Source organism: Dama dama, chromosome 20 (assembly GCF_033118175.1).
Source record: "Dama dama isolate Ldn47 chromosome 20, ASM3311817v1, whole genome shotgun sequence".
In the NCBI taxonomy this organism is placed as follows: domain Eukaryota; kingdom Metazoa; phylum Chordata; class Mammalia; order Artiodactyla; family Cervidae; genus Dama; species Dama dama.
This window is the reverse complement of record NC_083700.1, coordinates 43,320,569-43,344,285: the sequence shown is the minus strand read 5'-3', so window position 1 is coordinate 43,344,285 and position 23,717 is coordinate 43,320,569. Positions and strand designations below refer to the sequence as shown.

Sequence of the window (23,717 nt, the reverse complement as noted above, 5' to 3'; positions counted from 1 at the left end):
TGGGCGCATATTGATTGGCTGGCTCCAGGTTACCTGATGGGGGTAGGGAATCTTACCATTTCGGGGGAAGCTAAAACTTAGGTCCAGGCCGCCCGTCATGGTATTAACCCTGGCAGCCTCACAATCCACACAGTCAAAGGCTTTCAGGCTTTCTCTAGTCAGTGAAGCAGAAGTTTTTGCGGAATTTCCTTGCTTTCTCTGATCCAGTGGATGTTGGCAATTTGATATCTCATTTCTCTGCCTTTTCTAAAGCTAACTTGTACATCTGAAAACTCACTTCACATACTGCTGAAGCCTAGCTTGAAGGATTTCGAATATAACCTTTTAGCATGTGAAATGAGTGCAAATATACGGTAGTTGAGCATTCTTTGGCATTGTGCTTCTTTGGGACTGGCATGAAAACTGACCTTTTCCAGTCCTGTGGCCACTGCCATTTTCCAAATTTGCTGACATATTGAATGCAGCACTTTCACAGCATCGTGTTTTAGGATTTTAAATAGCTCAGCTGGAATTCCATCACCTCCACTAGGTTTTGAACCCGGGTCTCCTGCATTGCAGGCAAATTCTTTACCATCTGAGCCAGCAGTGAAGCCCTGGGTTATCTTTAGGCACTCAGAAAGTAAGCATTGTTAAAGACCTTTTTTTTTTTTTTTCCTATTTAAATTTTCATCAGCTTCTCATTAAAAAAAAAAATGTTTAAGTATATAAAAGTTTGAAATAATGGTATTCCCATTTGCCTTCCACCTGAACTCAACAATTATTAACATTTTGCCGCTAGCTTTATCAGGACACTTTACTCCTAAAATAAGGACATTTTTTTCTAATTAAATTCAATCCCATTGTCACACTTAAGAAAATTTTAATTGATTGTACCATCTATATTCATATTCAGATATTTCCAATTGTCTCAAAAATGAACTTTTCTAGGCTTTTTCTTGTTGTGATCTATTCAATTAAGGTATATACTTTCTATTTGATTGTCTCTTTTAGCCTGGAAGAGACTTCCTCGTACCCTGATGGCTTTTTTTCCCTGTCGTGACTTTTTGAAAAATCTAAGTTACTTGATATCTGTCCTTGATCTGTCTATATACTTGATTTGTTTTATTTGCATTTCCTTTGAACTGGAAGTCTATAGGTTTGATTAAATTCAGGTTAAATGTTGTTTGAAAGAGCATTTCATGGATTATCTTATAGGTTTTATATTGTATCATATCAGAAGACACGAAATTCTAGATTGTCTCATTATTGATGATAATTGTTCAGTTAAGATTATGACTAACAGATCTTTCCATTGTAAAGGTCATTTTTCTCCCTTTAGTAATAGTATTCTTTAGGGTAATATTTTGGCACCATGAGAATGTTCTTTTTTCTAACAGCCTTTTATTTAATGTCTCTAGCATCAACTGATGATCTTAATTGAATCGTTTATCACACTGAGGTGCAAAATGATGGTTTAAAATTTTTAATTCTCAAAACACAAATTTTTTTCAAATTCTCTTTTATGTTTATTAGTTTGTTCTCTATTTTAAAAAGACTATTTTCCCTCCTTCCTTTTTCCCAAAGTCCTCTCTCTCTTTTTTTCAAGAATCAATGCTTTTGTTCTTCAATGTATTATAGTCAGTTACATCATAGTTATTTTTGATGTTCCTATTGTGAGCCAGAAGCCAGTGTAAGTCACTGCAAACTAGCTTCTGTATCTTTTAGACGTGACCGCATTAGTCTTTGAATTCTTCCTTTCTTCAGGTATAACAACATGTCCCAGACGTGCCTCGTACGAGTCATGTTCCAAACCTGGGGAATATTAGCTATTTCTTCAAGAAGCCCTATCTATTCCTTTTCGGGGGAAATGAAATTTTAACTCCCATTTGTTTCTGGGCCATATTTCAGTGGGCATAGCTAGGAAATAACCTTTTTAAGAATTCAGAAATTCAAATTGATGTTTACAATTAAATTTAAGCATTACAGGATTTTTTATTATTTTATATTTTCCTCTCTTTTCTCTTGCAGTAAAAATATTGGTTTTGAGTAAAAATGTATTTGCTTGTGCTGTAAGCTGTGGTTAGTTACTCAGTTGTGTCCGACTCTTTGCGACCCCGTGGACTGTAGACGTCCCGGTTCCTCTGTCCTTGGGATTCTCCCAGGCAAGAATACTGGAGTGGGTAGCCATTCCCTTCACCAGGGGAATCTTCCCGACCTAGGAACTGAACTGGGGTCCCCTGCATTGCAGACAGATTCTTTACCAGCTGAGCTACCAGAGAAGCCCATAATTGCTTATATGTTTTACTTATAGCTTATGTTTCAGCACTACAATAGCAGTATTACTAATGGTAAACCTACAGAATAAAATTTAAGATCTCTGCAATTCTCTGTCCTTAGAATAATAGCCCACTAAGAAAATGTAGTCAGAGTACAGTGTTCAAAAGTTAATGAAAATTACTCTTTTCTCTACATAGTTATGTTAAAATGTGATATAACTAATTTCATTTGCTTTTGTTTGTATTCAATTTTGTATTTATTTAAAATTTTTATGGTTTTTGAATGTGAAGCATTTACATGGCTCAAAGTTAAACTATGAAAAAGTATACTCAGAGTAACCTGGCTGTCATGCCTATGCTTCTACTCCATTCCTAACCAGCTCTTATAGGTAATTATTTTCATTAGTTGCTAGTTTATCTTTCCTGTTTCTTTTTAAAAAATAAATGAGTGTGTATATTGCTGTATTTACTGTTTCTTTCACTATGTGGAGTGTTCCTTGCTTTTAAAATTTCTTTTTATCTTTAGAACATAAAAGGTTTTTACGTTCTAATGGTTTACATTTATACTGATAACATTTTATGTAATGCTGTAAAAGACCCCTTTTTGCTTTTCCAAGCTTCTACTATCATTTGCCATCCTATGTATTTATTTTTTGGCCACACCACAGAACATGTGAGATCTTAGTTCCCCAACCAGGGATGGAACTCGAGTTCCCTGCAATGGAAGGTGGAGACTTAACGACCAGACCACCAGGGTAGACTCTTTGCTGTTTTAGATGATATACTTTGACTCCCATCTAATTGCCTTTGTGACAACCAACAAACTTAATCTACTCCTTTCTCCCATCTTCCCATATTTATTTAGTTGCCTTCTTTCTATCTTAAATTTTTAGAACATAAAACATTTACACACTATTTTCTCATCCTAGTTTGTTATAAAATTCAATATATTCTAGTATACTAATATACTTTATAAATATATTTAATGTACTTAAATATATTTAAGTACATTTAATACTCTTCAATACTTTAGCCAAAGGCTCCCCAACCAACTCTTTGAAACTGGATGAAGCTTTTCCAGTTAAGTACTCAAGGAGGGCTTGTAAGTACAGTATTCCTCAAGTTCTAGCATGTTTGAACTTTCTAGAGCCTAGACACTTTAAGTACAGCTTTACATACTATAAAGTCTTTGGCTCACAGTATGTTTCCCTGAGTTTTTTGTTGTTGTTTTTTTTTAAATGTTGCTCCACTGCTGTGTTGCTTGGTGTTATTCTCAAGAAGTCTGGCACCACTTGATTTTTTTTCCCCTTTGGAAAAAATGCTTTTGTTTGTTGTTGTTTTCCTGGAGGCCCAGGGAATTTTTCCATGTCATTTTCTGATCCTTATTTTCTCTATCTTTCTTCATAGCTGATTTTACTCCTCTCCTCCATGTTTCTTACCTTCATGTTTTTAGAAACCCTGTAATTTAGGTTTCACATTTTGGATGATTTTATTTTTTCAGTATACTGCCTGAGTTTGCTCAAGTCTCATCTTCCTGTTGAATTTTTAACTCAATTCTTTCACATCTGCAATGTGATTCTCTATTTAATGATATTTAATTCATATTGGAGTAAGATACATAGCTTTCCTCTGTTTCATATTTTCTAGAGGGTAGTATTTTCTATTAACTGAAAAGTTGTCATTTTCTGTTTTTGTTTTTGTTTTGTTTTTTAAGAATAGGCTTTTATGGGGTGGGACTTTGGTGGCTTTTTCTGTTCTTGATGAAACGGATAGGATTTTCTTAAAGAACAGGTAGTTCTACAGAAGCGAGGTGACTATTTCATAGTTAAGGAGGCCCTCTTCTGTTCACATGGCAAAATGCAATTTCTTTAATAAAGGGCACATTTAGGGGGCTGGAGAAGGAAATGGCAACCCACTCCAGTATTCTTGCCTGGAGAATCCCATGGACGGAGGAGCCTGGTACTCTACAGTCCACAGGGTCACAAAGAGTCGGACACAACTGAGCGACCTCTCTTTCACTTTAGGGGGTTGGATTCTGTGACACAATCTTGTTTATTTAGGAATATTTAGCTGCACCCACTTGCTGTTTTTACCAGGGATTTCTCTCATGAAAGGTTCTAAGGAACTTTCCAAACATAGGTTTTTGCCTGTTTTCAAGTCTGATTCTTGACTTTCTCATTAATTTTGGGAACTTTAATATCCTTTCAAATCATTCCTTTTTGCTTATGTTAGCTAATGCTAGTTTCTGTTGACTATCACCAGAGAACCCTAACTGACATGTCAACCTCTCAATGTAAAGTCTGAATCTTCATGACCCAAATCACATATAAAGCCACAAGAATTATATATTCACAATAAGTTTGTTAGAACAAGCCTCATCTCTCATGTTTACTATTGCAGCTCTTCTAGCACAATACCTGGGACATTCCGGACATTCAGTTTGTGTTAAATTTTTATTACCTTTTTTTTTTTTTTTTACAACAGCACTTACTATAATTTCCAATTATCTTCCTTTTGTGTTTGTTTTATAGCCTGTCCTCCAGTGTAATTCAGCTCTATGCAGATAAATACCATGTCATTCATCGATGTATCTCCAGTGTCTAGTAAAACAGTGACAGACAGAGGTACTCAAGTATTTTTTGAATGACTGACTCAGTTCTTAGGATGATAAAACTGGTACAGCTGGATGAAGGGTGATTTTAATAAAGAGTAACCACACAAAACATGGTCTTACCAGGCTTCTTCATTCATCCAAAACAGGCTCCTGGGTATTTAAATTATGAAATCTATCTCATCTTACTTTCTCTGGAGTTTCAATTCAATTTCCATAAGAGAACATTTTAAAACAAATGCTCAGTTTACTTATTATAGGAACACATAACTTGAAGTATCAGGTTAAAATGCTTTTCTTTTTCCTTCCATGGAAATTGATTTGTTTGCCATTTCTAGTCAGTTATTGAAATAGGAAAATTCAATCAAATTTACTTTTTAACATTTTAAAATAATTTTAAGCTCACAGAAAAGTTGCAATAATAGTACCAAGAACACACATTCCCTTTACCCTATTATTAGTTATCTATAGCAGTGTACCAAAGCTGTGTACCAAATTACCCCAAGGTTTAGTAGCTTAAAACAGTAATTTTTTTATCTTACAGTTTCTGAGAGTCAGGAAACTGGGAGTGGCTAAGCTGGGTGGTCCTAGCTCAGGGTTTCCTGAAGTCACAGTCAGGATGTTGGCAGGGGTTCTTATTGTTCTGTCACTCAGTAGTGTCTGACTCTTTGTGACCCCATGGACTGCAGCATGCCAGGCTTCCCTGTCCTTCACAGTTTCCTGGAATTTGCTCAAACTCATGTCCATTGAGTCAGTAATGCCATCCAGCCATCTCATCTTCTGCCACCCCGTTCTCCTCCTGTCCTCAATCTTTCCCAGCATCAGGGTCTTTTCCAATGAGTCGGTTCTTCGCATCAGGTGGCTAAGGTATTGCAGCTGCAGCTTCAGCATCAGTCCTTCTAGTGGATATTTAGGGTTGATTTCCTTTAGGACTGACTAGCAGGGGCTGCTTTCAGCCACAGCCTTGATCAGGACTGGAGGACGGACTCCAAGATGACTCACTCACATATCTGTTGATAGGGGCCTCAGTTCCTGGACACCAGGATGTCCCCACAGGCTGCTTAAGTGTCCTCATGACACGGCAGCTGGATTCCACTAAACTTGGGTTCCGAGTGAATGAAAAAGAGAGGGCTAGCAGGAAGATGCAGAGCCTTTTATGACCTAAGTCATTACTTTGCCGACAAAGGTCCGTCTAGTCAAAGCTATGGTTTTTCCAGCAGTCATGTATGGATGTGAGAATTGGACCATAAAGCTGAGCACAGAAGAATTGATGCTTTTGAAACTCTGGTGTTGGAGAAGACTCTTGAGATTCCCTTGGACTGCAGGGAGATCAAGCCAGTCAATGGTAAAAGAAACTTCAACGCATACCTCCTTACATATACATACATGTTAGTTCCTAACTAAGAGTAGGTAGCATGTATCACCGGGCTTCCCAGGTGGCACTAGTGGTAAAGAACCCGCCTGACAGTGCAGAAGACATAAGAGACCCAGGATCGATCAATGGATCCGGAAGATTCCCTGGAGGCATGACAGCCCACCTCAGTATCCTTGCCTGGAGAATCCCAAGGACAGAGGAGCCTGGGGGACTACAGTCCATTGGGTCTCAAAGAGCCAGTGACTTAGAACGCACACACGCAGCATAGCATGCATCACATTCCTTCACTCCTTAAGACTTCGGTGTATATTTCTTAAGGAAAAGGCTATTCTTTTATATTACACAGTACAGTCAATACAATCAAATTTAACATCGTGACACTTTAACCTGAAGTCCATAGTCCACTTGTGACAGCTGTCCTTTTTCGCAATTTCCCCATTAAATTCATTTTTAAACAACCAGGTAAAACAAGTAGTGGGCTACAAAGGGCGCCCTCAGTTCAGTTCAGTGGCTCAGTCGTGTCCGACTCTTTGTGATCCCATGGACTGCAGCACGCCAGGCCTCCCTGTCCATCACCAACTCCCGGAGTTTACCCAAACTCATGTCCATTGAGTCGGTGATGCCATCCAACCATCTCATCCTCTGTCGTCCCCTTCTCCTCCCTAGGTTCTATCCGTTTTTACTGGCAGGGAATAAAGAAAAGGTCCCATCTGGGGCCAGGGTGCTGCTGGAAAAAGACTTGCTTCAACGTCTCCTTCGGTTCTAGTGTTGGTCAGAACACAGCGGGAGCAGCCCTAATAGCTGAGGACGCCTGGTTGAAATTCCAGTATAACTGTGTATCAGCTGTATTTCCTCGAGCATGTAACATTCAGAAACTTACAATTCTTCCTCGCTTAGGGGCTCTATCACGGCCCCCAGCGCCCAGGGCTGCGGTGAGAACTGAACGAGTGAAGGGCATAGGGCTCCCTTGGCAGGCAGCCCGTCCGCAGGTGGCCCTGCCGCGCGCCGCCCGCTTCCCTCCCGGCTTCCCTCCCAGCGCCGACCGCCCGGCGGCCGAGCGGGCGGGGCGCGTCACGTGGGCGGGGCGGGGCGCACTCGTCGGCCGATCGCACGATGTGACGCGCCGCCGGAGGCAGGCCGGGCCCTCAAGATGGCGGCGGGTGCCCCGAGCGGCTCGGGCCGGCAGTAGTAGCGGGACGGCACTCGCCGCTGGGGCCGGCCGCCCCGGGAGTGGCTGCAGCAGCGCCAGGAATCGAGGATGGTAAAATGACCCAGGGGAAGAAGAAGAAAAGGGCCGCGAACCGCAGTATCATGCTGGCCAAAAAGATCATCATTAAGGACGGAGGCACGGTGAGCTGGGGTACCGAGCCGGGGTACCGAGCCGGGGAGTGTCGGGCCGGATCTCTTTCTGCTCCCGACGCGGCCGCCTGCAGTCGCCCATGACTGCCCCCACCGCTCCCGCGGGGCCGGTGTCTCGGGCTCCCGGCTCTTTCCTCTCTCGCCCCGGCCTGCGGCCTCCGGGGCACATCCTCCCGGATGGCGAAGGCTCCCGCCTCTCCGGCACCTGCCGCCCTGCCCTCCGGCCGTCGCTGGAGGCCCTGCGGCCTCGAGCCCACGCGCGCCGCCGTCGCGGGCAGGAATCGACGCCGGGCTCCGCCGCCCCCCTCGCCTCCGCAGCCTCGTCGGCGCCGTCCAGGCCCCGCGAGGCGGTGGCCGCGCTCTGGAAGCGGCCGGCAGCGACCCCTGCCTTCCCGTATGCTGCTCCCGGGGTGGCATCTGGCGCGGCGACCCCGCTGGGGCCCCGTAGGGCGCTCGCCCCCTTTCTCCACGCCGTTCGGGGTCAGTGCTCCTGCTCTCGGCCGCGTCTGGTGCGGTCAACGCTGTCCGAAGGTGGGCTCTGCTCCTCGCCGCCCGCCGTCGGGACTGTGACGGAGGACACCGGGGCCTAGACTTCAGTCTGTAGTTTTCAAAGAGTCACCACCCTCTTGTTTTTTAAAATCACCTGGTGTATTTTAAAACAAGAATACTCGATAGAGTTGGTCATGGCCTGAGGGTTAGAAGACCTTAGAAAGGAAGACAGATTGAGGACGAGAAAAATTTTTTTGCTGTTTAGAAATACTGTCATCAAAATCAACTTTAGGCATTGTGCTGTTGTTAACCGGCAGGGGAGGTAGGCCTTTTAATTGAAAATAACTCACCTCTTTTTTTTTTTTTTTTTTTTTTAATGCTGAAAATTCTTCGTTGCTCCTCTCTGGTCTTTCCTGCATTCTTTGATATCAAGTTCTGAAGTGGAATAGAAAAGTGAATTTCACTTTTTCGAGAAATGTGCAGGAATGGTTCCTTTTATTCCATGTTTGTTTGGAACCCTCCATTGCTAGCCACAGTACTCAATGTGTAATTAGGCCACCATTAAGGATTTGCTAAATTAATTTGAAATCAGTTACAACTTGGTTTGGACATTTCCGAATATGGCCCAGTCAGTATGCTAAAATTTAGAAAGCTTGGGACACATGTAGCAATTTCGTTATATACCTTTAAAAGTGAAAGTGAAGTTGCTCAGTAGTGTCCGACTTTTTGTGACCCTATGGGCTATAGCCTACCAAGGGTCCTCCGTTGATGGGATTTTCCAGGAAAGAGTGCTGGAGTGGGTTGCCACTCCAAGGGATCTTCCCGACTCTGAACCCAGGTCTTCTGCATTGTAGGCAGATACTTTACCGTCTGAGCCACGAGGAAAGTCTGTGTACCTTTAGTAACTGTCAAATCTATAGATGTCAGTAGCTTTGACATTTGGTGAAAAAAGAACCTTTGAAATTCAAGTCCTCAGATCTCATGTTTTAATTAAACATTAAAAACATTTGATTAAAAAAAGCATTTGATTAAATCAGTTATGAATTGTCACGGCCAACTTGGTTAGAACTTCATTGGGGGAAGAGAAATGGCTTGAAAAAACACTGGTGCCTTTACCAGTCATAAGGACTTAATATTTTAATATCTTCATACAGTCAACAAAATAGAAGCAGCAAAGAATTGTATTTTGTAAAAGCAATTAATATTTAAGATTAATATTCTTTTTAAAAGATAAGCTGTATTCAGGAAGCACACCTCCTTTTTCCTTGTAGAGTTCAGTTTTGTTGCCTCTCAAGTTTTTTTTTAACTTACTTTATAGCAATTAAATCTTGTGAGATTTGGGACAGGTTTTTGTTTTTTTTTAATCTTGGTATTTATTAAAGTTGTGAATTTATAGTTTGCTTTTGGACACAAAACACAATTTTTACCCCAGCAGTGGGTTTTTAAGAGGGCATAGAGAATAAATGAACCCTTCTTTTGAGGGATGTGCACATGGGGGTATTATCATTCATCATTTTTGTACCCTTATGCTGCACTTTCCATTCTCAGAGCACTGGACGCCTCTTTAGAATAGGGACTTTGTTTATGCATCTTTGAATCCCACAGGGCCTGCTGTGAATTTAAAGTGGTAAAAATACATTTAGAGTGATTTTTAAAAATGAGTTGAGTAGCACATTCTAAAGATCATTTCTTAGTGTAATTTATTCATTCCTATATATAATCGGGATACTTCTGTTTCTTGAAGTGCCAGGGTAATTTTTTTGCACTGTTTGTATTTTAATCTACTCTGGCCGTAAGTGAAAATACATATTATAGTCATTAAAAATTGTTTTAAAATCACATTTGTTTTTCTTCTCTATTTAAAATTGATCAGATTATTTGAACACCTTGGTGTCTGAGGCTGTATGGTCATACATGAAAGGCTCTGAACAGTGTTTCACATCCCTGGCCAATGGCACTGACCTGATCCCCTTCCATTTTCTTTCTAGTGTTCAACAATGTTAAGATTATTTTGCTTTGTTCCCTGCAAATGGCATCTTTTAAAGCTTGATCAGCCAGTTGTAATGTTCGTAAAGCAAAATTAGTAATGAGTTGTTAATGGTTTATCAAAAACTTAGCACATATTTGTTGTAGTTTTTAACAGTTGAAGAAGTGAACCTTTCTAAACAAGCCAGGTTAATCATAAGTTACTAAATGTTTTTCTTTTCTTGAAATTGTATTTCAGTTGGCTCTGAAGCCTAGGTAAGACTGACTAATATGTTGTCTATTTGAGTAGTATGCAATTAAGGTACATTATATGAGGGTGTGATTCTATATCGGGAGTTCTTAACTTGGGTTTGTTCACCCTGAAGTTATTTGTAAAATTTTCTTTGTACATCTCTCTAGGGAAATTCCATAAAGGTTTCATACTTCCTGAAAGTTTAAGAACAGTTGTTCTGTATGAAAACAACATAAGTAACTAAAGAATAGTTTCACAGGTTAAATTAAATAAATATTTACTGGGCTTCCCTGGTGGCTCAGTTGGTAAAGAATCTGCCAGCAATGCGGGAGACTTGGGTTTGATCCTGGGTTGGGAAGATCCCCTAGAGGAGGGCATGGCAATCCACTCCAGTATCTTTACCTGGAGAATCGCCATGGACAGAGGAGCCTGGGGGGGCTACAGTCCATGGGGTCACAAAGAGTCAGCTATGACTGAGCGACATTAACTTTCGGTCATCCAGTGTATACCATTTTACTGATGAAAGTAACTGTGACGTTATTGGTGAATTTTGCTTTTGGAAGCATTTACACATAGAATTGGGCTTCCCAGGTGGTTCAGTGGGCAAGGAATCTGCCTACTGTGCAGGAGATGCAGGAGACATGGGTTCGATTCCTGGGTCGGGAAGATCCCCTGGAGGAGGGCATGGCAACCCACTCCAGTATTCTTGCTAGAGAATGCCATGGACAAGAGGAGCCTGATGGGCTACATGAGGTCGAAAGAGTCGGACACTACTGAAGCGATTGAGCAGGCACACATAGGATTACTGTATTTAGTTATGTTTTAAAGTATGTAACATTTTGCTACATCTCTTATTCATTGCAGACCATTGAGGAGAGTTCAATTAAAACTGCTTTCTGACATTTTAGAATGCTTCTGGTTTTGCTGTTAAATCATTCCTATGTTTTGTTGTTAGTTTAGTCACCAAATTGTGTCAGACTCTCTGCAACCCCATGGACTGTACACCCCCCCACCCCCAGGCTCCTCTGTCCGTAGGATTTCCCAGAGATGGAACCTGTGTCTCCTGCATTGGCAGGCGGATTCTTTACCACTGAGCCTCCAGGTTATTTATAAGTGTTGGTAGAGACTAAGAGCCTCAGAGTTACTTACATGAGTTATATGTATTATCAAAGATAGAATTTTCCTTATGATTTTTTAAGTTTGCTTGTTTATTATTCTGATTTTTATTGTTTTGTGAATACAGAGACTACATCTCTGATAAAGTGAAAAAATTTAGATTTTTTTCACAAGCAAATTGGTAAAATGACTTTAAAGATCAGATAGAAAGCAAAGCACATGTGAATTGATTTATTAGAAATACCTGACAAAAGTAGAATTGACATTTCAAATATGCCCAGAGATGCAGAGTACCAGATTTTTTTTCCTGATTTCTCTGATTTTAATGACAATAAATAGGAGTCAAAAACCATTTCGGAAGTCTGGCCCTAAGCTCTGATCTTCTGCACTCTTCACCTGCTAGGATGACCAAAGGAGTTGCAGAATAGCTCTCTGAACCCCCAGAGAGCGGCCACTGGTTCCTAGAGTGCACGCAAGGCAGGAAGAGGGCCACGGTGCCTTTCAAAGAGCAGCTCTTCTTTGATATCACTCGCCTTTGCCTAGAAACATCAGGATGTGCACATGTCCATGGCAAGCTTGTGGCAGGCAGAACCATGGGTGATTTACCTGTCTACCTCTGTGAGTCAACACTTGCTTTAGGGTAGCGTGTTTGGGGGTAAATGAGTAAGCGGTTTTCTCCGTTTATATTTCCAGTTTGTCTTACTATAGTTTGAAAACCTGCTTCCCATCATCATCTGTGGAAATTCACTTACAGTTGAAGTGTTGAAGTTTAGGAAAAAGAATAGCTTTTCTCAATAATCATTCTGACAAGTATATATGATTTAAATTTTCAATTATTTAAAAGCTCAAATTGTCTTTTAGCATTATTTTGAATTGGAAGTGTCAGTTAAAGTAACAGTTGAAATCAGGATCCCTAAAATGGGTTCGTCACTTTCAATGCCACATCGCAGTAGCTTATTTTTAATAATAGCTCTATTTTCTCAATAGTGTATAAATGCAGTTACGAATTCAACCACAGGAAATGGTTGATATTTTATCACTTAGCTATATAAATTGAGTAATCAGAGATCACACTAGGACCATACTTGAGCTTCGACTCTATCCTAGACATTGGTGACAGTTTGAGTTTTGTGTTAATGGTTTTGTGTTTTGTTTGTTTTTTAATTTTTAATATTAGTTTACCTTTTTAGTGAGCTTCGTTTATAGTTATTTCAACTGTGTAACCCATTCGGTGTTCATGAGGATAAGCATTTAATGATGATTTAACTTGATGTAACAACCAGCCACATATTTTCCTGTTAAGGATAGAGAGTGCTGCAATAGATTGTCATGTTACTTATCTTTTCAAAATTTATCTCAAAACAGTACAATCATGGGACTTCCTCTGGTGGTCCAGTTGTTAAGATTCCATGCTTCCAATACAAAGGCTGTGGATTGGATCCCTAACTGGAGAACTAAGATCCATGTGCCATGTGGTGTGGCCAAAAAAATAAAAATCATATATAGCAATAACAATCTTAAGCTGTAGATCTTTTAAAATTTTTTTAAGAGTAAAACTTGATCTCACTATATTCTTGTCGAATATTTATAAGTGTATTTCATTCTATTTAGGAGCAATCTAACTCATACCACTTCACTTCTCTGATAATTTACAAATATTGGATAGCTCTTTAAAACTGATCCATAACATGTCAGTAAGTAATTTTAAAGTCTCACTGCAGATTAAACCAAAGTGACTTAATTAGTATGCATGCTTGCCAAGTCACTTCAGTTGTGTCTGACTCTTTGCAGTCCTATAAACTGTAGCCTGCCAGGCTTCTCTGTCCAGGCTGGAGAATCTTGGGATTCTCCAGGCAAGAGAACTGGAGTGGGTTGCCAGGCCCTCCTCCAGGGGATCTTCCTGACCCAGGGATCGATCAAACCCACATCTTTTCTGTCTCCTGCATTGGCAGAAGGGTTCTTTACCACTAGCGCCACCTGAGAAGACCCTTAATTAGTATGATAGTGTCTTTACATGTTTACAATGATTCATACCTTGAGGAAGTTAAGGATCAGTTTTCTTTTTGTGACAAATGTAGTGAAACTTACCTTGCCTGATTAAAGTCACAGAAAATAAGAAAACACACACTACATGATACCAGATACTAGCAGTAAAGTCTTATTTCCTCCAGTTATTCCATAATGTGTCAGGATCCTATGAGAGCAGCTTTACAGTTACAGTATTCTCTTTAGGAATTTTTTTTTAGTATTCTTCCATGAAAAGTTCCAGGTCTTAGATGTCTGTGATTAAGCATTTTTGTGTGTATGTGTACACACAAAGACTTTTACATTAAATTATTTTAGTCAACTTAGTTATGTTTTGTTCAGAGAATATTCAGCATTTCTTTCTGAAGATTTGTTTTACCCTCATTATTGTTTGTTTTTGGTTGTTTGTTGTTTTGACCACACTGCGAGGCCGCAGGGTCTTAGTTTCCCAACCAGGGAACGAACCCATGCCCTCTGCAGTGGAAGCATAGAGTTGTAACTACTGGTCCTCCAGGGAATTCCCATCTTCCTCATTCGTGATTAGTAGCTTCTTAGTATTAAATTTTAAGTTCAAAATTATTCTTCTTCATACTTTATTTTGGTTTTTGTCACTTTTTTTTTCAACTTTTATTTTGAGAATTTTCAAAACTTCTGAAAAGTTGCAAAAATAACATAATGAATATTTATTTGGCTATCCCAGAGATTCATGATTCAACAGTTGTTCACATTTTGCCGCATTTGTTTTTCCTTTTCCTATGCATGTTTTTTTCTTTCTTTATTTTTTTTTTTTCTGAACCATTTGAATTAGTGGTAGACATCATGATACTTTATCCCTAAAAGTATCACCTAAGAATAAGGATATTTTTCCAGTAGTCATGTATGGGTGTGAGAGTTGGACTTAAAGAAAGCTGAGTGCCGAAGAATTGATGCCTTTGAACTGTGGTGTTGGAGAAGATTCTTGAGAGTCCCGTGGACTACAAGGAGACCCAACCAGTCCATCCTAAAGGAAACCAGTCCTAAATATTCACTGGAAGGACTGATGGTTAAAGCTGAAACCCCAAAACTTTGCCCACCTGATGCGAAGAACTGACTCATTTGAAAAGACCCTGATGATGGGAAAGATTGAAGGTGGGAGGAGAAGGGGACAACAGAGGATGAGATGGTTGGATGGCATCACTGACTCAATGGACATGAGTTGAGTAAACTCCGGGAGTTGGTGATGGACAGGGAGGCCTGGCGTGCTGTAGTCCATGGGGTCACAAAGAGTCAGACACGACTGAGTGACTGAGCTGAACCACATAACTAAGTTCAGAAATTTAACATTGATAAAATACTCTTGGGTAGTATATAGTCTATAGTCACATTTCCCCAGTAATCCTAATAACTACTTTATAGTCTTTTTTTGGATGTAGAATTATTACATTTAGTTGCCATGTATCTTCTGTCTAGAATAGCTTTTTGTTTGGTTTTTAAGCTTAAAAAAATATCAATTGTTTGTTTTTTTTTAGTAATAGTCTAGGCTGTTGTTTTGAAAAAAGAGCCTCAGTTTCGCTTATTCTTATGCTTTTCTCACATGGTAACATCCATTTAACAAGTAGGATTATAATGCCCAGTTACTAGTGGACTTCTTTCTCCTGGCCAAAAACTCGTATGAATCCCTGATTCATTGATAGGACTGTAACATAAGTTATTATAGTCAGTATTCTCCATAACAACTGCTGGATTCATAAACTTGTATTTATTGGGCAACTATAGACTTGGAATTTGAGAATTAGATGAGGATTTAGGTAGGAAATTAATAGTTTACGCCCTAATTGCTAAAAGAGGTAAAGTGACTTACTTAAGTCATCTGATAGCTTAATGACTCTCTTGATAAGGGTTATCTAATCCATGAGCATGAAATACCCTTTCCATCTTAGGCATTGGGCTATGCAGAGAGATACTGAAATGGTTAAGACTGGACCCTTACTCCTCGGTGAGTGACAGTCTGTGATGATAATACAGGCAGTGTAGCCCCTGAAACTGGTGTAGCTCCAGACTTGGGCTCTGCAGTTGCCTGGATTGACTGCTCCATCTCTTACTTGTACATTGGACTCTAAAGTGGAGGTAGTAATATGTAACTTGAAAGGTTAGGAGGGGTAACTAAGACTATGAATGTAAATCATTATAAGTCTTCAGTGATTTTTGTTATTTTAATCTCATGTGTATGTACAGTAAACCCATGTGAGAGATGATACAGTATTGAACAGTGGGATATCAGAGGATGTGTGTGTGTGTGTGCGCTCAGTCACTCAGTTGTGACCCCATGGGCTGTAGCCCGCCAGGCTTCTCTGTTCATGGGGTTCTCTAGGCAAGAATACTGGAGTGGGTGCCATGCACTTCTTCAGGGGATCTTCCCATCCCAGGGATCCAACCCATGTCTCTGGCATCTCCTGCATTGGCAAGTGGATTCTTTTACCTCTACGCCACCTGGAAGCCCCATCAGAGGATAGAGGATGGGGAGAAGTTGCAAATTTAATTAATGGATGTATTGCCCTTTTAACAGTGTTTAAATACAGTAACCATATACTGGATACCTAAAGTAATAGGGAGAGGAGACTTACAGAGTAATTCATTTCATTTCTACAGACACTTACTAAGCACTTTTGTGCTGTGCATGTTTTGCATGCTCTAGATTGTAGAAGCATAAAGCCTAGGGCCTGCCTCAGAGAGCATGAGCATGAGAAAGGTAAAGTTTAGGTTAAATAAAATGAAACAGATACTTTACAAAGCAAAATGCAACTGTAAAAGTTATCAAGTGTTAAAGGATAGAAGAATAAGCAGATTTTTAGAAGGCTTAGGCAAAAGCCTACGTGATGAAACGAAATACATTACCAGTGGAAAGTATGCTTTGGGAAATGAGAATTAGATTGGAGAGTGGATTCAGGGTTAAAGGGTTTGTCCCCTGACTTCTGAGTTGAAGTTAGAGGTGACTGTCATGGAACCATGTCTCATGCCTCCATAAGAAAATTTACTCAGCTGAATGGACTTTTGATACAGTAATTATTATGTTTTTAGGTGGAATATCTTGGCATTTAGGGTTGGGTATGTGTTAGTTTATGATTTTTCACATTGTACCTCTTTAATTCTTTCAAGAATCCTCAAACATCATCTCTTGATGTGATCTCATTATGCTGAACCTTGTACTCTTAATGCTGTAAACATTGGTCAGATATTTTCCCCCTAACCTGTTTCTTAACCCTCTTCCCCTGGTCTTTCTCCTCAGGCCATGACCCTTGTATTCTTTCCAAATTGTCCTGGAATTTTGATTATGGATTGCTATTCCATTAAACCTACCAGCCTTATGTCAAAAGTCCTACCTCGAACTTTTTGTAATTCCAGACTAGTAAAATATTTTAAAAATTTGTCTATTTTATTAAGATCTTATATTACTTTTGAATTTATTTAAAACAGGATAGATAGATATGTATATAATAACAACTCTCAAAATTACCAGTCCCTTGGGGCAAGGAGCTATCTCTTCCCCCTGCCCTGCTTTAAAATATTGGATTAACCAAGAAGTTTCTACAGTTTTTTCCATACCATCTTACACATACACCCACACACACTTTTTTCTCCCACCTCTGGGGACATATGAGAGAATGGCTTAGGAGGGCCAAGCATATGCAACTACTTATCTTTTTCCATTCTAGTTTTACACAGTAGTTTTTCTCAGGTAAATAAAACATTTTCCTCTTATTTAAAGTACAGTCATGCCTATTAGAAAAGATTTAGAAAAATCAGAACAATATAATAAATAATTTTATGTCACTAAAATCACCTAATATAAACACTGTTAACGTTGAGGTTTTTATTTTGTTTTTCATAGTTGAAATTATTTTACATATACAATTTTTTATTCTGCTTTGATTTTTTTTTAATTTAACATTGTCATAAACATGTTTACATGTCATTATAGATTATCCATAAACAGCTTTTGGCTGCATATTATTCTATGATTTATATACCATGATTCAATTATAGGATGTATAATTAGGTTGAACATTTAGATTTATGTATTTCCTACTATAAGTGATGCTGCTGTGAGCATCTTTATGGTGAAACTTTTTCTGAGTGGTTATTTCCATGATAGAATTTTATGAGCTGTTTTATAAATTGTTTATATTCTTTATATTTTTATAGTGTCTTAGGTGCTTTTGTATTGGTTTTCACAAATGCTTTACCTAGTTAAGATATTAATCTTTTGCTGTTTCTCGCATCTTACTTTGTTTTCTTTAAATTCTGCTAATGCTGTTCATGTTTTTCTCAAATCAATATGCCTAAAACGAATTGATCTTTTATTCTTTCCCCTTTCCTCACTGTCCAGCTGACCAGGCAGAAACTGAAATCTTTTCATCTTCATTCTTCTCTACCCTGCTCTACTACATCTAGTCATCCCCAAACTGAGTCCTTATACTACCTCTTAAATATTTTTTGTGTCTATACAATTTGCTCCATCCCCACTACCTCTGTCTTATTTCTCTTGAGTTTTCCCAGCACTGTCCTTGAGTGATTAAGTATGCTTCACTGAAGCAGCCACTTTTCACACACTTATTTTCTTCTAGGCTTTTGGCTCTATGTGTATATTTATACACTTATCATGTAATTATCGTCTTACTTTTTATTAGCATTTCCCAGACAGTTTTCTAAGAAACTCAGGTGTTCTTGAGATACCGTCTCTTAAATGACAAAAGGATTTCATGGTGTCAAATTTGGAAAACAGTGCATACTGTAGCTTTCTGGAGATTCATAATATGCATTAGTGTGTTAAAGGCCCTGAGAAGTTCTACGTATTCTAGTAGGTATTCTAGTAGGTATATCCACTTATGTATGGATTTTTTTTTTTTTTTTTCAATAAATACATACTACATAGTCTGCAGTTGGTTGAAACTGCAGATGGGAGAGCCTGGATACAGAGGGCTGGCTGTAAATTTATACTTGGATTTCTGACTGTATGAGGCCTGATGCCCCTAACCCCTGTACTTGGTCATTCTTGACTAAGCTAGTCCACCTGTCTTTTCACACTTTATCTCACCTACTCCGGTGGTTTCAAACATCATATTTGCTAATGACTAATTGTTTTAATCAGCCCCCAAAGGACAATAGAAATGTTTTAAGTACAAGGGCTATCTCTTATATAGAATCTGAAGTAATTTTAAACCTTCTAGGGGAAGACAAGCTAGGAAGCTACCAGCCTCCACTAGTAGGCAACCAACCTAAAAAACTGGGAAGTCGTCTTGACTCTCCCCCCCACATTTGTCAAATTCTTTCAGTTTCAAATCCTGAATTCTCATATCCATTTCCTCCCCTCCAGCGTCCATGCCACACCCCTATTTCATGCCTTCGTCATCTCTTGTGTGAACTGATTCAGATAGCTTGCTTCTGCATGCAGTTTGCTGTTCAGTTACATCCTTTAGAAAATCACCATGATGTATTGAAAAATGCAGGTCTCATCACACAGTTCTCTTACTTAAAACCCATAAGTGGTTTTCCTGTATCTCTAGAGTGAAGACAAGAACCTCCTTAACAAAGGATAGAGCCATCTCTTCTGTCTTCCCTTAACCTTTTACTGCCATGGCTGCTATTTACTTCATCTGGTTTTTTTCTCTAATGTAATTGTCCACACTGCTTCATTGTCTTGAAATAACCTTTCTTGGTTCCTAACTTGTATAAATTAATATCCCTTTTATTGCAGTTTTGTATAAGCAGATGATTACAATGAGACTTCTTCCTCTCTAGACTGAACTCCTTGAGATCAGGGAGTGTGTTTTACTTCTAGCACCTCTGGTCCTCTGTGTTTGTTGAATGAGTCTTGTACAAACTCATTCCTCATCGTGGTTCTTCAGCTCGTATGTCTCCCAACTCCCACCCCACCTCTGTTGATTCTAATTCCTCAGCTGCAGGTTCTACTAAGGGAGTTTCCAGGTACCTAAGTTCTGCAGGTTGGGAGAGACATCTACTCTTTTAAAATGATGTAGCACCATTTTTAGTGTACAGAGAAATCCAAACAGTGTTAATATTTTGCACATAAGACTATGTTGAATATGTTGCAGGAAGAGGGACCCCTTCCAGGGTCCAAGAGTGTATGTTCTTGTCTAACACTGGAAATGAATTGTCTGAGGAGACACACGTGGTGACAAAGCAAGAGACATTATTGAGACTTTATTGGGACCCCTGCAGAGAACCCAAGAAAATTGCTTTGCCACCTGGCTGTCAGTCTTGGGTTGTTATGGTAATGGGGTTTGTTTTCGGGTCATCTCTGGCCAGTCATTCTGACCAAGGGTCCTTCCTGGTGGTGCATTCATTGCTCAGCCACGGTGGGTTCTAGCGAGAAGGACTCACAGGCTGGTAGGACACGGGCTGGTGTCTCCGCTCTTCTTGATTTCGTGCAAGTTCTTTTGACTGGTGATAGCTTGTTAGTTTGCATTCCTTACCAGGACCTCTTTGTTAAGACAACTTAGGCAAGTGACTGCTATCTTGCCTGGCCAGGGTGGCTGGTGTCAGTCACTGTTTCCTCCAACAAATATATTTTTAAAACTTAAGTATGATATTGGATATGTATTGATTAAACTTTTTCTGTTACACAAACTAGTCAGTGGAGACCAAGTTAATGTTACAGGTCATTTGCTTTTCTATCAATTTAATATTGCCTTTAGAAATACAAAATCCAACAACTGAAGTAATTTTTTTTAATATAATTTTATTTACTTATTTTTGGCTGTGCTGAGACTTAGTTGCTGTCCAGGCTTTTCTCTAATTGCTGTGAGCGGGGTCTACTCTCTAGCTGCAGTTGACAGGTTTTTCATTGCAGTAGCTTTTCTTGTTGTGGATCATGGGCTATAGGGCATGCAGGCTTCAGCAGTTGTGGCTCCTGGGCTCCAGAGAACACACTCAGTATTTGAGGCACATGGGCTTAGCTGCTTCACAGCATGTGGGATCTTCATAGATCAGGGATCAAACTGTTTTCTCCTGCATTAACAGGCAGATTCTTTACCACGGTGCCACCAGGGAAGCCGTGAAGTAATCCTTAAGATACCTCTAAGCAGCAGTGTTCTACTGCTAGCAGAAGCAAAGGCAAAGGAGAAAAGGAAAGATATACTCATCTGAATGCAAAGAATAACAAGGAGAGAGAAGAAAGCCTTCATCAGTGAGCAGTGCAAAGAAATAGAGGAAAACAATAGAACGGGAAAGACTAGAGATTTCATCAAGAAAATTAGAGATAACAAGGGAACATTTCATGCAAAGATGGACACAAGGACAGAAACTGGACCTAGCAGAAGCAGAAGATAGTAGAAGAGGTGGCAAGAATACACAGAAGAACTGTATAAAAAAAGATCTTAATGACCCAGATAACCATGATGGTGTGATCACTCACCTAGAGCCAGACATCCTGGAATGCGAGGTCAAGTGGGCCTTAGGAAGCAGCACTACGAACAAAGCTAGTGGGGGTGATGGAATTCCAACTGATTTATTTCAAATCCTAAAAGATGATGCTGTGAAAGTGCTGCATTCAATATGCCAGCAAACTTGGAAAATTCAGCAGTGGCCACAGGACTGGAAGAGGTCAGTTTTCATTCCAATCCTAAAGAAAGGCAATGCCAAAGAATGTTCAAACTACTGCACAATTGCACTCATCTCACATGCTAGCAAAATAATGCCCAAAATTCTCCAAGCGAGGCTTCAACAGTACATGAACCGAGAACTTCAGATGTTCAAGCTGGTTTTAGAAAAGGCAGAGAAACCAGAAATCAAGTTGCCAACATCCATTGGATCATCAAAAAAGCAAGAGAGTTCCAGGAAAACATCTACTTCTGCTTTATTGACTATGTCAAAGCCTTTGTGTGGATCACAACACACTGTGGAAAATTCTGAAAGAGATGGGAATACCAGACCACCTTACCTGCCTCCTGAGAAATCTGTATGCAGGTCAAGAAGCAACAGTTAGAACCAGACATAACAGCAGACTGGTTCCAAATTGGGAAAGGAGTACATCAGGGCTGTATATTGTCACCCTACTCGTTTAACTTATATGCAGAGTACATCATGCGAAATGCTGAACTGGATGAAGCACAAGCTGGAATCAAGATTGCCGGGAGAAATATCAATAACCTCAGACGCAGATGACACTACCCTTATGGCAGAAAGTGAAGAGGCATGAAAGATCCTCTTGATTAAAGTGAAAGAGGAGAGTGAAAAAGCTGGCTTGAAACTCAACATTCAGAAAGTTAAGATCATGGCATCCAGTCCCATCGCTTCATGGCAAATAGATAGGGAAACAATGGAAACAGTGACAGACTTTATTTTCCTGCACTCCAAAATCACTGCAGATAGTGACTGCAGCCATGAACTTAAAAGACACTTGCTTCTTGGAAGAAAAGCTATGACCATCTCAACAGCATATTAAAAAGCAGAGACATTACTTTGCCAGCAAAGGTCCATCTATTCAGAGCTCTGGTTTTTCCAGTAGGCATGTCTGGATGTGAGAGTTGGACCATAAAGAAAGCTGAGCACTGAAGAATTAATGCTTTTGAACTGTGGTGTTGGAGAAGAGTCCCTTGGACTGCAAGGAGATCAAACCAGTCAATCCTAAAGGAGATCAATCCTGAATATTCGTTGGAAGGACTGATGTTAAAGCTGAAGCTCCAGTACTTTGGGCATCTGATGCGAAGAACTGACCCATTGGAAAAGACCCTGATGCTGGAAAAGATTGAAGGCAGGAGAAGAAGGGGATGACAGAGGATGAGATGGTTGGGTGGCGTCACGAACTCGATGGACATGAGTTTGAGCAAGCTCCAGGAGTTTGTGATGGACAGGGAAGCCTGGTGTGCTGCCGTCCATGGGGTCGAAGAGTTGGACATGACTGAGCAACTGAACTGAACTGAAGTGTAAAGTTGATTTTGTATTGTCTTTCTTGTGTGTATCAAACCCCAGGTCTCTCACATATTGCTCAGAACTTTTCTGCTTTTGAACCATGTTGGAACCTGTTATGATTCTTGCAACATGATTCATTTATGTTTTGGAATCAGTGCAGTAGTCTCATAACTTTCCTTAGTTTTGCCCCCTTTTAATCTATCTGTTATACCTTTGCCAGAGTGGTATTCTCTTAAAACTTTCATCTGATCACGAGCCTTACTTAACATCTTTTAGTGGCTCCCCATTGCCTTCAGAATTGAACAGACTCCTTAGCCTGGAAGGTAGCCCTGTGTGCCTCTAGCTCGTCTCAGTTCTCTGAGCACGCAGCCCGTGCTCTGGGTGTACTGAACAGCAGAGTCCTGTGATGTCTCCTGCTCTCAGGCATTACCACCGTTGCACGAGAAGCTTCCTTGACCTCTGCGGTCCTCCTGCCCACTGCTACTCCTCACCTACCTCCTTTCCATCCTTTCAGCCTTCCTCCTGGCATTCTGACATTCCCATCCCCACCCTGGACTTCCTGTTCCCCCTGCACATGGTGTTTATATATAATGTATTTATTTGTTTCTTTGTATGCCTCCATCATCTTGAGGACAGGGACAGTGAGCGTCCAGATGTTTGGCAGAGTACCTATTGCATGTATGTTCTCCATAGATATTTGTCGACTGTTGTCATTCCTGTTGGTAATTCTGAAGCACACTGTTAACTTTTAAAACTCTTGTTTTTGTAGCCTCAAGGAATAGGTTCTCCTAGTGTTTATCATGCAGTTATCGTCATCTTTTTGGAGTTTTTCGCTTGGGGATTATTGACAGCACCCACCTTGGTGGTAAGTAATCTTTTAACTTATTTTTCACTGACTTTAAAATCTCTTTTCTTCAATTTGGTGGGCGGGGAGTGGCTCTTTACCTTTCCGAGGTTTATTCTCCCACCAATGTCGTCAGCCCTTGGTGTACTGTATTTTACTGCGTTAGTTGTCTTTTACAACTCTCGCTTCTCCCTTATTTTTGGCAGAGCTTAGGTGCGTGTGATTCTTCTGATGAATACTGGACAAATGTAAGCGGGGGCTCAGTTTCCACTCTGGGTAGAATGGAAAGGATTCTTATACAGGCTTAGGAAAAATGATGTCTATCCCTGAATCACTCAGCATTATCATTTTGACATTTGTTTTTCTAGTTGCATTTTCCCGATATAAGTTTCTTTTAGTTTAGGCCAACTATCTAGAGGTAACCATCTAGGGAGGTCATTCTTGCTATAGCCCTAAGCTGATTTTGCTCAAATATTCCCCGGTTTAGACTCTTAGAAAGACCTCTCTGTAAGACT

At 40.1% G+C, this 23,717-nt stretch overlaps 1 protein-coding gene across 1 annotated transcript in view; it reads left to right on the top strand.

The window, feature by feature from the left end:
- The first annotated feature begins 7,363 nt into the window (after positions 1-7,363).
- MFSD14A (major facilitator superfamily domain containing 14A) overlaps positions 7,364-23,717 on the top strand; it is a 47,749-nt gene continuing 31,395 nt past the window's right edge. The window contains exons 1-2 of the mRNA XM_061121299.1: positions 7,364-7,591; positions 23,128-23,223. Coding sequence (XP_060977282.1) covers positions 7,508-7,591; positions 23,128-23,223 — 180 coding nt within the window. The 5' untranslated portion in view covers positions 7,364-7,507. The remainder of the gene's footprint in view (positions 7,592-23,127; positions 23,224-23,717) is intronic.